The following is a 17,526-nucleotide window of genomic DNA, read 5'->3' as shown; positions in this document are numbered from 1 at the left end:
CTGCCTCCCAGTAGCCAGTGACTCAGAGCCAAATATTGGTTGAATGAAAAAGATACATTCCATTTAGAGGGGACTGGTCTTTGGGTTAAATGATTGCTTCATTGTTTTATGATTATCTTTGACAGACTTTATGAAGCCACACACATACTTTTTAGCAGTGTACAAGCTTAACAGCTTCAACAAATTTAGGTGACAAGAATATTATATAATCTCAGTATGGTATTTGGTACTAGAGATAGATTTCCTTTGTAAAACATTAGAAATAAGACCTCCTCCTTCCCCTTAATCTTCAATGACTATCTTGGATGTGAAAATACCCAATACATTATTTTCTACATATATTTTAGAGGTTTTACTTTAATAAAGATGAATTACGAATTAAAAATTCTGAGCATTCTGTGATGTACTGGTTCAACAAAATTCTGATAAATGCACATGAAATAGAAATATCCATAGCTTAGCAAATCCATAAAATGCCAGTAATGTGCCATGAACATGGATGGTCTTTGAAAACAAGGAGCCGTACAGTATCATCAACACTGTAATGAAAGGCCAGTCCCGTTCAGGTATGTTATTGGAAGTATTTTAATTGGAGTTCAGCTCCTTTACTTTAATATCCCTGATTTTGGAGAACAGATATTAAAATGATTGTGGGTGTGGATGGAGACAGGTGGGATGGGGTGGGGGTGGGGAGCTTCAGGATGTCTGGATGCTCTACCAAGTGAAGCAAGCATTAATTGGTGGTTTTACATGTTCATAAAAAATAAGAATCAGAAAAAGGTAATTTTTTTTGTCTTAATAGAAGAAAATAAAAGGCAAGAAAAATTCAACAGGAATAGTAGTTTGGTTGTTTCAGTGAAAAATCAAGTTTGTTTGTTTGTTTTGGCTTTGGGTTTCAAATGTTGTCAAAGGCTAAGTTCCCTGGGGAAATAGAGATGGAGGTTAGGATGCAAAGTTTAAATGGGAATGCTTTCAGATCTACCTCTCTGAGGGAGTAAAAGTAGCAAGACTGGGAAGGAGGGAGAAGTTGGGCTGGGATGCAGTCAGGAAAGTCCTCTGAGAACTGAGAGCTGGGATGGCCCTGCAGTTGGGCCATATTAAGGCAAGGGGGAGGGACTTTATATCCCAGCAGAAGAGATTAGTCATTTGACCCGAGGGGCATGACTTTAGGATGAAGAAAATACCTGGAGAGAATCTCAGCTGAGGGCCATCAACCAACATTCTCAGAAGCTGGGGCAGTGACTGCTTCACGGGCGGTGCGGGGGTGGGGTGGGGTGGGGGGGTGAGGGGTTGGGGAGAGAGGGTATGTCTGGATGGTATGCCACAGTATCCACTATAAATGTCAGTAAAGTTGTGACATTTTTCTCTTATGTTAAGGGATTAATTGATCCCATAAGCGTGCATTCTAAGTGTGCTTGTTTTATCCTCAAGGATAGAAACCTAGTTTAAACCTACTGTACACTAAGCCTTGATTCTCACATTGCTCAGTTTCTTAGAATTCTTAAGACAGTTATCCAGTGGGTATCAGTGACTTTTCCCACAACTAAAGCCAAATACTGGTGCCCGGATGCTATGTTAAAATATATGTATGTATGACATCAGGTTCTTAGACCACCACTATAAAGTACACTGTCATCTTCTAAGTGGATTACTTCTTAAGGGTATCTTGCTTTAATTCATGATAGATCTATCCGAAGCCCTGGTACTATCTTTGGTTAGTTTCTAGTGGAACATTCTTTCATACAAAAGGATCAGAATTCTAATCAAAACACTTTATCTAAATTAACTGAACACTAAATTGAAAATGCAGGGCAGAATAACAACATTGTCTGGAATGTTTTATCTTACCAAATACAATTTATGCTCCTAGAAGACAAGTGTTAGGTGCCCTCGTCATAAAGGGCAAATGTTTTCAAAAGGGTAAATCAATGTTTACTTATTGCCTAATTTCTGTGCTTTATTTTCCTTTGCCCAAGGTAGGGATAAATAAATAATCACAGAGATCAAAAAATAAAGCATACTCTCAACAAAATTATCAACTTATATAAAAGATTCACCTCTAGGGCACCTGGGTGGCTCAGGTCGTGATCCTGGAGTCCGGGGATCCAGTCCCGCATCGGCCTCCCTGCTGGGCGGGGAGTCTGCTTCTCCTTCTGACCCTCCCCCCTCTCATGCTCTATCTCATTCTCTCTCAAATGAATAAATAAAATCTTAAAAAAAAAAAAGATTCACCTCTAGTATTAAATCCATTTACTCTCTATGCTTTTAGTTTATGGTGGTTGATAGATTGAAGCATTTATCAATTTTTAAATCAAGAAAATAAAATTTTAAAGTAATTTAAAAAATCACTTTTTAATGTACCAGTATTGGTAAGAGGCCCTTGACCTAGGGCCTGACATCATAGTTGGTGAGATAGTCATGTGATTTAGTGTCAGAGACGTGGTCACAGTTCTCCTGCTACCCGAGAACCTCTACCTAGACAGAAGTAGCATTTTCAAGGTCTTTAACAAGAATGAGGCAAGACATTGCTGTGAGCATGGAGAACCTTGTTCTGGGAAACAAGAGACTTTCTCTTAACACTGACAGGAACTGCATGAAAGCAGGGCAGGCCTCAGTTCTTTTTTGTCACTTTAAAAACAGTATTTGTTAGCTCAGAAGTTTCTTTCCACTCTTAAGTCATGTTATGCTTTTCTTTCTACAACCAGCAAAGTGTTAAAATTTAACACTAGAAAAGCCGGCATGCTGAGAAACTGTTTCCTGGCTGAGAACAATTGCTTCTGAGGAAGATTAGAAGGGTAAACCCTGTGAAAGAGGTGTGAAAAGAAAGGCCTACCTACTACAAAGCCTTGTGTCAAGGCTGGTTCTGCTACTTCTAACTCCTAAAAAAAAAAAAAAATTACATAGACTATATATAAAAGTTGACATAAAAAATACTTAATAACATATTTTTATTAATTTAGCAGATTCTTAATGCCGAGGAAGCAACCTCCAAATATGAATACAACCATACTTAATAAGTAACAATTTCCACTTTTCAGTATCTATCCTAAAGATAAACTAGCTTGTATTTATACTAACTTGTGTGTATCTATAACAGTCAAAAGTCACAACCTAAATGTCCACAAAAGAGGGTGCTTACTAAATAAACTATGAGATATCTATATAATGGGATACTGCACACCAGTTAGCAAGACTGAGGCAGATGTACATATACTGAAATAGAACTGTCAAGACACATTCAGTGAAAAAGTACCATTTATGTAAAAAGGGGAGAGGAGAGAATAGACATTGATTTGCATGTACATGCACAGATTGTCACTAAAAGGATACACAAGAAACTGCTTCTCCATTTGTAGTTTTTACCAAATGTACATACTACTTAAGGAAATGAAGTGAAAAAATGAGGACATTATCAAGAAAGTGAAAAGAAAACTTAAGAGAATGGGAGAAATAATTGCAAATCATATTACCTGATAAGGGTCTAGTATCCAAAATTATGTAAGGAACTCCTAAAACTTAACAACAAAAAACAGCATTAAAAAATGAGCAAAGGACTTGAACAGGTATTTCTCCAAGACATACAAATAACCAACAGACCCATGAACGATTCTCCACATCATTAATCATTAAAGAGTTGCAAGTCAAAACCACAATGAGATACCTCTTCACACCAATAAGGATGGGTATAATTAAAACAAAAACAAGTAACAAACGTTGGCCAGGGCATAGAGAAATTGGAACCCTCATACATCACTGGGAGGAGTGTAAAGTGGTGCGGCAGCTCGGGAGAAATTTGGCAGTTCCTCAGAAAGTAAACATAGTTACCATATGGCCCAGCAATTCCACTCCTAGGTATCTATCCAACAGAATTGAAGACAGGGACTCAAATACTTGCACATGAATGTTCGTAGCAGCACTATGCACAATAGCCAAAAAATAGAAATATCTGAATGTTCATCAATGGATGATTGGATAAACTGTGGCACATATAATGGATTATTATTCAGCCATAAAAAGGAAGTACTGGTAAATGCTAGTGTGGAGGAAAACTCAAAAACATGCTTAGTGAAAGAAGCCAGACACAAAAGGTCACATATGGTTCTATTTATATGAAATATTCAGAATAGGTAACTATAGAAACAGAAAGCAGATTGGTGGCTGCCAGGGGCAGGAGGGAAGGGAAAATGGAGAGTAACTCTTTAATAGGTACAGGCTTTTCTTTTGGAGTGATGATGTTTTGGAACTGGATCTACAGGTGGTGGTAGCTAGCACATTGTAAAGGCACTAAATGCCACTGAATTGTTCACTTAAAAATGGTCAATTGTGTTATGTAGATTGCACCTCAATTAAAAACAAAAATAGCATTCAAGTGCCTGGAAATATCTTTCCTCTTCACTTGTTAGGCCCTCATGAGAATTCTAAGCCCCAAATTTGGTCAATGTGCATAAGAGGTGGAGAAATTAAAATGCACAATGAAAGGATAACGCTGATTAAGGCAATGCTTTTCTGGGTTTTTGCCTTAAGCATTTTAGTGGAATAGTGGCATCATTTATAAGATGGAAAAAGCCAGCTGAAGGATGAACAGATTTAGAGGAGAAATTAGAAGTTCTGTTTTGCAATCTGAGTGGAAATGACAAATAGGAGTTTGTAGCACAGAGCTAAAATTGTATAAACGTTTTAGAATGGTTTCTTTGCTGTGTCTTAGACAGCTTCTTGAGGGCAGGGACTTCTTAGTGCCCAGAAGCGTGTCTTCAAGTATTTGTGAAATAAGCAAGTGACAACAAAGGTATGGATAAAGAGAAAATAGGTACTCTATGCTTTTATTGGAGCAACATGAACCTGAACAACATGGGTTACAAGGAGAGGGACCATAGGTCCTGATTTGCTCAGCACAATCCTGGTTTACCCCTTTTGTCCCTATTAATTAGTATCACCCTTTCACTCTCAAAAATGTCTGTTTGCAGAATAACTTATATGGTCATGCTCTGTAGAAAAATAATAAAATTCGTGTAATTCCTTCAATACTATAGCAGGTATAACAAGCTTCATAAACATGTCATGGTAATTTTTTAAAAAGTACTTTGGAAAAAATGCAACTGCTTATTTTCAGAAATTGAATCAACAGGAGAGAATCTTTTATTATGCTTTAAGCAAAGAGCAGATCAACCACACCCCTTCCCATTTCCTTCCATTTTATATGATCACAGAACTTTAGAATTACAAGGGGACCCGAGAAGTTATCTATTCTTATTGTTCTGCCAGTGCAAACATGCATTTTATAACACTGGAGACAGCTGGTCCTATGTCTCCCATTGGTTTTCTCAATAGGGAGGTAACAACTCCAAATCTTCAAATAGGTACTGTTCAATCTTACTGAACAAAGAAATCTTGTGCTAAAAATGAGGAATACAGTAAAATTAAATAACTGAAAATATGTTCTTGTTGCTCAAACTAGTTTTCTGTTGCTGTGCCAACAAGCTTGTGAAATATTCTAACATAAATTTTGCTCATTTAACAAAAGTAATAAAACTAAGTTCAAGAAAATACAGCTTAACACTAGTAGTAAAAGAGAAAACAGAGATCCCATCCCCAAAAAAAGAGACTTACAGAGTTTTTAAAAGCATGTTTATGTGACTGCACATAAATGTGTGTAAAAAGGGCATTATGACAGTTGATACCACAAAGATTACAGTAAGAAAAAAGCACTTTATGACAATATTTCACAAATTCACAAGGATCACTTTAATATACAAAGCAATTGCTACCATTCTGAACACAAAGCAGCTAATATGTACATAGTGTTAATAAAATGCATTATAACCCAGTACATTTTCTCTCTTTACACAGAGCACAAAAAGATTTAGGTAAAAAAATTAAAACAGGGATGTTTCTAGAATGTAGGGAATTTTTTTAGAAATGTATTTCCCTCATTATAGTTATTTATTTAGTATTCAACTCCAATAGCAACATCAGAGTTAAAAATCAATACCCTGTTTTGTGCTGATAGTTTTGGGGGGGAGGTATTCTTTACCCCAATCCTCAAGGAAAAATTGAAACAAAAACCAAAAACATCTTTCTCTCTAGAAACTTCCCTGATTATTTTGTTTCTAAAAAGTTTCAAGTGATACATCTAGGTTAGAAATAATTCCTTTTGTGGGTGGGGATGACAACTGACATGTGGACAAATCAGTTGGGGACAACTCTACATGGAAAACTGCTAACTAGCACTCTTCTTTGCCACCCCTAATAAATCCATACTCACAGAACAATGTTGACAAATTATTTCCCACTTTTAATATAAATAATTTTATTACATACACAAATTGGAGTGGCACCTGGATAAAAATACGTCTATAAAGCATTTACCAATTCAATTTTAAAAACATAAGAAAATAAAACCTCCCCAACACAATGATAGATCATTTCACTTGGCCAACTAACATAAGATTATTATCTGCAGGGATTTTCTTCCTTCCCTACCAATTTTTAAACTATCTCAGATTTACACTCACATTTCTGAGATGCTCCTCAGACAGAAGCTTGGACATGCCATACTTCTGTAGGCAAGTATCATATAATGCCTATATAAAGTAGGTAAAATCTGAATTTCCTACTGTTTGACCCTTTTCAAAGACATTTCCCACAGATTGTTCATTTTTCTTTTACTTGCTGGTGAGAATAATTAAAAATGTATCATGTTATGCCCAGCTAGGACCTGCACCCACAGTACCAGAATGCAGACAGGTCAATATCTTCTCTCTGTGCTAAACAACTCTGCCTGTTTATAATATCATCTTGCTTCACAGGCTTTGTTCTATTTTTTTTTTTCTATTTTTATTTTTTTAAAAAATAAATTTCAAGCTAAAACACCTGAAATATAATCCCTCCATTCAAACGTTATCTGGTCCCTCTTAAAGTTTGTCTGCCCCCTGAGGACACATACAAAGGCTTAAGCTACATTCACTAATCAGTAAGAACTTATCAGAAGCATATGAGACAGATGGAACTTCAGCACCCTGTTTGATTTATTTGAAATTCTTCCATACTGACTCAGCTTCATGATATGTTCAACCCCTCAGGGATTAGTGCCTCTCCTAGCCATCAATTCGAGAAAGTCAAGGAAACCAGTTCCCAAGTACATACAGTGACTGTGCAGTCAACTTAAAAAAGTCAACATATCAACATTAAAAGTATTCAAGATGTATGCAAACCATCCAACAAAAGTTCTAGTTGTGCTTTGTACAATTGAGTGAGCAAACGTATCCCCCAACTCTTCACCTACAGTCTTGCTAAAGCACATGGCACTTTCTCCCTTCTCACCTGACATCAGTCAAATTTAGGCAGCATTTCTTTGATGTTAAGAAAGCCAATTTAAAGTGAAAAAAACCTTAGTCAAATGATTACATGTGGTCTCCATCAGGACAGTAATTACTCTGAAAAATACTGTTCTGGACAAATTCACGGATATCTTGATATCCTACAGACAACATCAATGTTGGAAATAAATATCTATTCACTCGAGTTGCTTTTCCTTCTGTCTTTATCCATGATGAAAAAGAGTTAACATTGGGTCCAAACTCATCTTTTAATTAACTGGGCTAGTCAAATCTAATTTCCTGTTATTTTTCTTTTACAGCTATTTATAAGACTAGCCTTTAGGTGCTAAAATATTTTAATGAAAAGTTTCCATTTAAAAAGTCACATGATTTGAAGAGAGGAGAAAGACATAAAAAGTCAGTTGACAATTAATTGATGAGGGAACTTCTCAAGTTGCTAATACCCAACTGGGTCATTTTTAAAAGTGCAAGTTACACCAAACATTTACAAAGAATACAATGTAAATATAATCCAAATAAATATACAACTTTTGTATTAGGTCAATGGGAAACAATATACCGAAAGTTTTCAGAGCCACAAAGGCAACAAAATAAAGCCTCTTGGAATAACTGAAAAGGTGTGTAACTATTGTTCTTATAACCCACTTTAATTCAAAATCTTAACTTTACCATATTAGCCTTATTTAATCCTGCAAAATGAAGCAGCCTTTTTGATCTTCAAATTAAAGAGACCAATTTATGCTAGTAGCTGACTGTAGCTGATCATAAAATTAAAAACATTTAAAAAACGTCAAGAAGAAATCTAGATTGAAGTCACTTCAAGTAAGTAAAAGCATCCTGGTTTAAACAAACTTGTTGTTTCTTCCTAAGCCTTTGTATGATTCCACATGTCACCCCACGTGGTCAAAATGATAGTAGGGATGAGGCCTGAGAGACCGAGAGAAACTTCAGCCAGATGACCTCTGATCACACAGCCTGCCTGACTGGTGTGCACTTTCAGACACTAGCGCTGCTGCTGACCTACCATCCAAAACACATTTTCTGACAAAATCCCTGCTCAAATGAAAACACCAAAATTCCTCCCCCAGGATGAGTTTTGAAAAATCAGTGGTACCTTTTAGAAGCTATCTTCAAAATGTTCTTACCACTGTTATAGCTGCCAGAGACAAAGCATAAAAACCAAATACTTCAGGGGTGGGGGAGTTTTCAAGTGACTAGTAACATATGTAAAAGTATCAAGCCAAAGAAAACTAACAATAAAAAAAAAAATACTTGGAAGAAAATCAGAAGACAAAAATCAATGAGTGCTGGAGTAATGCAGTCCAAGAAACTACTAAAAGGGATGCAATAGAACACACAAAAATGTAAAATTTCATCTGACCTCAATATACTATAATACTCAGCATTCCTGACTTAAGAGCTCTCAGAGCTTCAGATTATATACTGTATGTATTTATATATATGTACACATATATTATACAAATGCCATTCCCCCCCCATAATATCTAAATGAACAGAGCACCTATGACAATATGATGGTTGCCAATATGGTACTTGAGTTTGAAAAGAATGAAATTAAAATTATATCTGATATCAATTTTTTAATAATGTGAACACATTGGATCTAGCCCTTTCTAAACCACTTTTCAGTTAAACACTATCAAAGCTTGAAAACTCATAAGAGTAATATATCAAAAATAAACCCCTCCCACTTCATTTTTATTAGAGTTAATCTGTCCTATAGATAAAAGTGCCACATGGCCCTATATTTGCAAAGTAAGCGATACCAAACTTGCTATTTTCTAGGCAAATCAGTAGCATATGTACAGATTCCTATGATGACGTTTTCATTCCCTTTTGGCCAATATGAAGAGAAAAAACATTTATTACTGGTAATGTGGCCATATATTATAGTTCTTGGCTACAAGATTTTTTTTTAATTATGTCATTTTCTTAATAAAGATTCTCAAAGTTGCATGCTTTTTTAAAAACAAACACCCTTTTTCCAATTCTTGTAAAAAAAAAAAAAAAGTCCGCACAAAAGATGCTTAATTTCTATCTGTATAAACTGAAATATCTTCAAGTCTCTTAAAGGGTCTAAAACAGATTTAGCAACAGAATATATTTCTTATCTCACCATGAAGTAACTGACTTCAAACCAGTGCAATCTTCCTCAAGGTACAAAGGACCTGGTATTTATAAAAACTTATAAATTCAACCAGCTCATATGGATGTGACTGCCTTGATTTATCGGGGACTAAGAGGACCATCAACTTTCCTAATTAAACAGAATGCCTCAACTTTTGGAAAACGGTTTACTTTAGAGAATACAACTTGCTAAATACTAGGCAATTTTCATTTATAAAGTTTATGACATTCAAAACATTTTGACTCATTAAGAATTCTAATTTGTGAACAGACTTGTGATTTTGCTTAGTTTCTGTTGAAGTTTGGAAAATGACATATCTAAGCTGGTATACAAATAATTTTTATGCTACAACTTTCCCCATTAGCTCAGCAGGATAAACATCAAACTTTACAGCCGTTTGAAAGCCTTCTTGAGAATCTGGTGAATTGTCCAAATATAAGACTACAATCACTCAATTCTTAGAATGATGCTCCTTCATAAACTCTGTTCACCCTTGAAAAAAGACAATGGTTTGTTACAAACAAAAATATACCATATACAAATATTAATTAAAAATCTTACTTTTCAAAATGGACCCAATAACACCCATGACTGTATATTTTGTTAAGATATTAACAAACAATGTTTAAAAGTAACCCATGACTAAATATAAAACATTAATTTTCTATACTCCTCTTTTAAAAGGAATAACCTTCTCAAATGAGAAATTATATCTAAGATTATGTCAGTCTCCAATTTTTAAAATCCACCTTAATCCTATTTTTCTTTTAAAGGGTAACTTTTAGATTTATCAAGCCTAGTGAATAAGATGAGTAATTAATAATTAGGAGTAGTACTGGAAACAATGTATGATACGTATAAATACAGACTGTTATAGTCAGGGATTCAAACAGGTAGTTCCTTTGCAGAATGACAAAGGCTATACAGTATATTGGAAAGCTAAAGCACAACTATCCTTTTTAGGAGAAAACAAACCAAAAAAATGTTTTGCAAGAAGGACAATCCAAATATTGTAGTACAGCAGTCATTCAAATATGTCTGAAGAAAATAGCCTTCCTTGTGTACATCTAATACTGTACTTTTTATAACTATATCCTTACAACTTCTTTCATTAAAAACTTCACCAGAGATACTCTTAAAGTATGTTAATATGGAAAAGATTTCAAATCAGTATTTTTCTATAACACATTACATTTTATAAACAAATATATCATTTTGTTTTATTTAACATCTTGAAGGCTTTCCTGTTGGTGGTATAATGTAAGTGCAAATGTGAACAGTTTAATTAGAAATATCTTTTTAAGTAAATGAGTGACATAAATATTTTCTGAAGGCGATGACAAAAACATTTATTTAAAAACCTTGTTATATAACTCAAGGGGCTGGTTTACTAATGAGCATCTTTTTACTAAGAATTTAGTACTAACTAAAACAAGCTTTGTACTTTTATTTACTTCAATTTAATTTAAAATTAAAATACCATGCTTTTTCATTCAGTTGGTTACTTCTTTTAATGTATTCAAAAATGTTGAACACATACAGAACTGAATTAAGAAGCAACAACTGCCCTATGGAAGAGCTATAGTTAACACAGAATGTTTTTAAGAACCAAGGACAAGTTTTCAGTATTGAAGAAGAGAATGTACATAGAAAGCACTCCGAATTCATTCTTAATTTCTTCAACACCATACTAAAATTCTTTTTTAGAGGGTATGTTCCTTAACAATTTTACATAATTCACAATGAAAATGTGAAAACATGTCAATTTGGCAATCAACACTTCTTCATTGCACCTTACTTACTTTATGCATGCGGCCCACACATTACTTCAGCTCAAGAGGCTGGGGTAATTCTGTCCCTAAGGCAATCAAGGAGCTCAGCACAAACCTTGAAATCATTTTAAAAAAATTTTCTTTTCCTCATTTCCCCCATCAATTTACAAGTAAACAAATGATTACTTCTTGAAGAGGGAGGGGGATGAAAAGCAGAAGTCTCTTCATGATTCCTGGTGCTGAAAATTTCTTGAGGGGAGAAGTGGAGGCAGGTGTTGGAACATTCACAGTTTAATGCAAAAGCACAAATGAATGAAATTCTGTAGCTTTCAGGCAGTTTTGCGCATAGAAAAAAAGAAATGTTTAGAAAATAAAATGTTTATTTTGTCTTTCTTGTTGTGGCCAAGCCAGTCCTTTTCCACCGTAACAGGTGAAATTTAAATCCCAAATTAATCTGATTTGTGGCAGTAAAGGTCCTTAAGTGCTTTTAGCTCCTCAATGAGTGTCTTATTTTGGTTTTCAAGCACTGCCACTCTGTTTTCTAAACATTTCACATATTCTTTCTTCTTTCTACGACACTCTCGTGCTGCTTCCCTATGAGCAAAAAGGACAGGAAAAATTATGCAACATTTATTTCTATATCATTTATTTTGGGCTAGAGTACTTCTAAATATTTAGCTCAAAGCAACAAATATTTTAATATATTATAGATTAGGCATTTGAAAAAACTTGGAGACGGACTCATAAAATTTTAATATACAATTTTGATTAAAAGAAAAAAACACAAACCCAATTGTGAAAACCCCACAAACAATGAAAAGAGCTGAATCACTTAAAATTTAAAATTATCAGGGCGCCTGGGTGGCTCAGTCGTTAAGCATCTGCCTTCAGCTCAGGTCACGGTCCCAGGGTCCTGGGACTGAGCCCCGCACCGGGCTCCCTGCTCCACGGGAAGCCTGCTTCTCCCTCTCCCACTCCCCCTGCTTGTGTTCCTCTCTCGCTGTGTGTCTCTCTCTGTCAAATAAATAAAATCTTAAAAAAAATTTTTAAAAATTATGTCACTGTTTATTGATATGTTCTGTATCACACCTATAAAACTTGAAATTCTATCAATAACTAGGAAAATACTAAGGCTAAATGTCAGAGTGAAAAACATCCTAAATTAAATAGAAAAATATCATCAATTCATCATTTCAGGGCATTAAAAAAAAGTCTAACATGAGTCTCTTCCACAAATGATGTTGAGAAAACTGTATATCCACATGCAAGAGAATGAAGTTGGATCCTTACCTTATACCATATACAAAAACTACTTGAAAATGGATTAAAGAGCTAAATGTAAGACCTAAAACTATAAAACTTCAGAGGAAAACAGGGGAAAAGCTTCAAGACATTGGACTGGCAGTGGTTTCTTGCTGTGCCACCAACAGCAGACAACAAAAGCAAAAATAAACAAATGGGGCCCCATCAAACTTAAAAACTTCTGTTCATGAAAGGGGACACAATCAACAGAGTGAAAAGGGAACCCATGAAATGGTAGAAAATATCTGCAAATCATATATCTAATAGGACTTAATATCTAGGACATACAAAGAACTTTTACAACTTAACAAAATAACTCGATTAAAGAATGGGCAAAGGACCTAAATAGACATTTCTCCAAAGAAGATATATAAATGGCTAACAAGCATATAAAAAGATGCTCAACACCAATCTAATTATTAGAGAAATGCAAATCAAAGCCACGATGAGATACCACTTCACACCCTTTAGGATGGCTACTATATTTACCCAAGACAAAATGAAAAACAAAACAACCCCCCCGCCAAAACCCAGACAGAAAATACTAAGTTTTGACCAGGATGTGAAGAAATGTGAACCGTGTGCACTGTTCACAGGCCGTAAAATGGCCCCGCCACCACAGAAAACACTATATTCCTTAAAAAATTAAAAATAGAGTTACCCTATAATCCAGCAATCCAACTTTTAGATATATATCCAAAGAACATAGAACAGGATATTGAAGAGATATGTGTATACCTATGTTCATAACAGCATTATCCACAATAGCCAACATGTAGAAGCAACCCAAGTATTCGTCAACACATGGATACATTTTTAAAACATTCCTTGTATACATACAAGGAATATTATTCAGCCTTAAAAAAAAAGAAGGAAATCTCATCCCATGCTACAACACAGATGAACCCTGAGGACATAATGCTAATAAGCAAAATGAGCCAGCTACAAAAGACAACTGTATGATTCCACTTACATGAAGTATCCAAAGTAGTCAAATTCATAAGAAAGAAAGTAGATGGTGATTGCTAAGGACTTGCAGAAGGGGAAAATGAGTGAATTTGTTTTTAATAGAGTTTCAGTTTTTCAAGGTAAAAAAGTTCCAGTTTTGCAAGGAAAAGTTCTGGAGATCTGTTGCACAACAATGTGAATATACTTAACACTACTGAACTGTATACTTAAAAATGGTTAAGATGGTAAATTTTTTTTTACCACAATTAAAAACTATTAAACTATTTTTTAAAAAATTTAGCAGATTAAGAATAAAAAATATTTTGGGGCGCCTGGGTGGCTCAGTTGTTAAGCAGCTGCCTTCGGCTCAGGTCATGATCCCAGGGTCCTGGGATCGAGCCCCATATTGGGCTCCCCGCTCCGTGGGAAGCCTGTTTCTCCCTCTCCCACTCCCCCTGCTTGTGTTCCCTCTCTCGCTGTGTCTCTCTCTGTCAAATAAATAAATAAAAATCTTAAAAAAAAAAAAAAAGAATAAAAAATATTTTTTAGTGAGCTACAAAGTCTAAACTGGTAAACTTTTTTAGCTCTATATGAATAAGGACCATATATTATATCCTAAGTCACTAGCTGAGGGACTGGCACAAAGTAGGTCCTTATTCCTGAGTGAACATTAAGAGGTGAAAGCAAAAGGTTCTAAATCTTTAAAAAATGGAAAAAAGCAGCAACTTACAATCACTCATTTACAAGAGTGCAGTACAGTGCGGCACTTAAGAGTACTAGTTACTTCAGTGTCAGGTTCTTAGGTTTAAATGGTTACCTCTTACCAATTATATGACTGGAGGCAAATCACTTAACCTTAGTTTCCTGACTGTAAAACAGAGAAAATATTATCTACCTCAAAAGTTTTATGAGGATTAAAGGAATTAATATATAAGAAGTGCATGAAATAGTGGCTGGCATTTTGTAAATGCTATGTATGTATTCGCTATAATTATTTCTACATAACTCTAATGCCTTCATTAATGTCTTCATCCCCATACAGCCTATTGAGTCAGAAAAAAGAAGCAAGCTGACTTTTGGAATAAAAAAAAAGCTGCACCTAATGTTGTATTATCCATGACAGATATGGACAATATATAATCCACTGCATCACTGTACCACTGGTGAAAATTTTTTTTGGAAGGAATTAAAAATGGTCCAACATTCTAATGCACAGTGAAGATGACAAGCCAAGAAATGCTATTAGGCCACAAGTGATCTAAAGGATCACAGTAGGAATGATTCCGAGGTCAATCTGGATGTTCTGTATGTAGTGAAGTCTAACAATATAGAGAGCAAGTAGGATGTATGTACACACTTACAAATCTACTTTTACTCAGGGCTGAGTCATCTTGTTTTCCTTCCTTTCTCCCCCATCATTTGAGAATTTACAGTCCACAAGTGCTCATATGAATGCTCTATCTACATGCTAGTTTCCAAAAGTTAAACTAATATGACCCCATAGGTTAGTATCTCCTAATTTTGCTCTAGCAAAATCAGTATGCTATAGTGTTGTTAAAGATTAGGTTTCTCAAAAGAAAAAAAAAAAAAGGAACACTAGACTAAGAAAATTAACTTATTTCTTTAATGTAAGACCTTCGATCCTTTAAATATACTAAATGTGAATTGAGACTCTCTCCAGAGAGGAATTCTGACTAGCAACTTCCAAGCTGAGTATGACTATACAATACTTTTTTGGAGGAACACCAAATAAATTTCAAGTAATACACCGTCTTGCAGAATGATGCTGAAGTTAGGCACAGTTTAAAATAAACAACTTTGGAGAAAAAAAAAAAACAACAACTTTGTGGGCACCTGGGTGGCTCAGTCAGTTAAGTGTCTGCCTTTGGCTCAGGTCATGATCCCACCATCCTGGAATCGAGCCCCACATCGGGCTCCCAGCTCGGCGGGAAGCCTGCTTCTCCCTCTCCCACTCCCCCTGCTTGTGTTCCTATTCTCTCTCTCTCTGTCAAATTAAATAAATAAAATCTTAAAAAAAAATAATAAACAACTTTGGATACAAACTTAATACAGTATGATATAATAGCAAGAATTCTAAACTGAGGATCAGAAATCTTGGGTTTAGATCCTGGCTTTGAAACTAACTAGTTGTATAGCTTCCAACAGGTCCCGGGCAAGAACTATTTCATCATCTGTTTTTTTTTTTTTAAAAAAGGACTAATCAAGATGTCTTTAACTAGGACTGTTAGGTTTGTATTAAGGAGTATGAAAAATCAGGGAATAAACCTACAATGTCATTCTAAAGCACCAATTTTGCTTAATGGGTCAGAGGGGTGGCAAGCATTTTCATATTTATAAAAGCATTATTATATTTTGGAGTTGGATACAGAATACAAATGGGCTTTAAAAATTTTAAGAAATCCTTAGCTTAGGGAATGCTACTTAAAGCTTCTCAAAAATTTCTAGCTAAATATTTAAAAAAAAAAAAAGGAAGAAAATGAAAGGACTCTCCCAGCGGATTGGTCTGACAACATGGTGTGAAGATTAAATTGACCACTGATGTTTCTTCCAGTACAGAAATAGGATTTTATGATTTTAAGCATTCATGCAAACAGATGGCTTATAAATTCTGAAATTGATGTGATAGGCATATTTTTAGAAAAAAGTTCTTTCACATAATGTCTCAACATCCTCCTCCATTCACTGAACTAATTCTTTGTCTCTATGATACTCTTACATTCTCTCCATTTTCAGCATCCTCCATAATTCCAAACTACCTGATTTTTTTCTCTTTTACCTTCAAAGAAGTTTATCAATTGTACTTTTTTTTAAAAAACAACCAGTTTTTCATTTCACGGATTTTCCTCTATTGGTTTTCTCTTTTCAGTTCTATTGATTTTAATTTGCTCTTCTTTTTCTAGTTTCTTAAGATGGAAGTTAGGTTGGCAAACATTTTTTTGGTAAATATTTTTGGCTTTTCAGAACAAATGGGCTCTGTCACAACTACTGCTGTTGTAGCATGAAAGGAGCCTTGGATAGCACATATTTTGAATGACCATGGCTATGTTCCAGTAAAACCTTATTTATAAAATACAGAAATGAGGTATAGTTTGCTAACTCCTGACATAGATGATTGATTTAAGACTTTGTTTTCTAACGTAAGTATTTAATGGTATAAATTTCTCTCTAAGCACTGACCGAACTGCTCCCACAAGTTTTTGTCGTATTTTAATTTGCACTTAGTTCAAGATATTTCCTTTGAGGCTTCCTTTTTGACCTAAATGTTTGATACTTACTTAATTTCCACACAACTGGGGATTTTCCTGGATGCTTTATGGGCCAAGAACATATTTTGTGTTCTTTCTATTCTCTTAAATTAATAAGTGTCATAAAAATGCCATTAGGTACAATTGGTTGATTATGTATTTCAGGTTGTCTCTATATTTATTTTCTGTCATCACTGAGAAAAGAATGCTGAAGTTTTCTTTTCTTTTTTCTTTTTTTTTTTCGTGGGCAGCAAAGCAAGGTTTATTGAGCGATAGTAAAGTGATAGTACAAAGCTCCCGAAGAGGGAGGGGACCTGAGAGGGCTGCCCTCAAGTTCTCAACTATTCAATTCTCTGTTTCATCAGCTTTGGCCTCATTTATGTTAAAGCTGTTAGGAGCATACACATGTAGAATTACTATGTCTTTTTAGAGAAATGATCCTTTTATAAACATTATATAATGTCCTTTTTTTTATCCCCGACAATGTTCCAGCTTCCTTCTGATTGCTATTTGCATGGTCTATCCTTTTTTACTCCTTTCCTTCTAACTATGCTTGATATTTGAAGTAAGATTCTTACAAACAGCATATAGTTAGGTAGGTGTTGGTTTTTTATTCTGTTTGGTCTTTTATGTGGGTTAGACCAGGTTTAGCCATCTATGACCCATGGGTCAAATCCACATAGTCTGTTTTTAATAATTTTTAAACTTCTAGCCAGACTAACCAAAAAAGTGAGAGAGAGAAAAACCACAAA

The 17,526-nt window shown here is 34.9% G+C and overlaps 1 protein-coding gene across 2 annotated transcripts in view; it reads right to left on the bottom strand.

Annotated features, from left to right (window-relative positions):
• Window positions 1–10,688: 10,688 nt before the first annotated feature.
• The window catches only part of CREB1 (cAMP responsive element binding protein 1), a 56,210-nt gene continuing 49,372 nt past the window's right edge, over window positions 10,689–17,526 (bottom strand). For both annotated transcript variants that reach the window (XM_021703243.2, XM_044913706.1), the window contains one exon: window positions 10,689–11,852. In XM_021703243.2, the coding sequence (XP_021558918.1) occupies window positions 11,708–11,852 (145 nt within the window). In that variant the 3' untranslated portion in view covers window positions 10,689–11,707. The remainder of the gene's footprint in view (window positions 11,853–17,526) is intronic.

This window comes from Neomonachus schauinslandi, chromosome 3 (genome assembly GCF_002201575.2).
Source record: "Neomonachus schauinslandi chromosome 3, ASM220157v2, whole genome shotgun sequence".
Lineage (NCBI taxonomy): Eukaryota > Metazoa > Chordata > Mammalia > Carnivora > Phocidae > Neomonachus > Neomonachus schauinslandi.
This window is presented reverse-complemented; position numbering and strand designations above follow the sequence as displayed.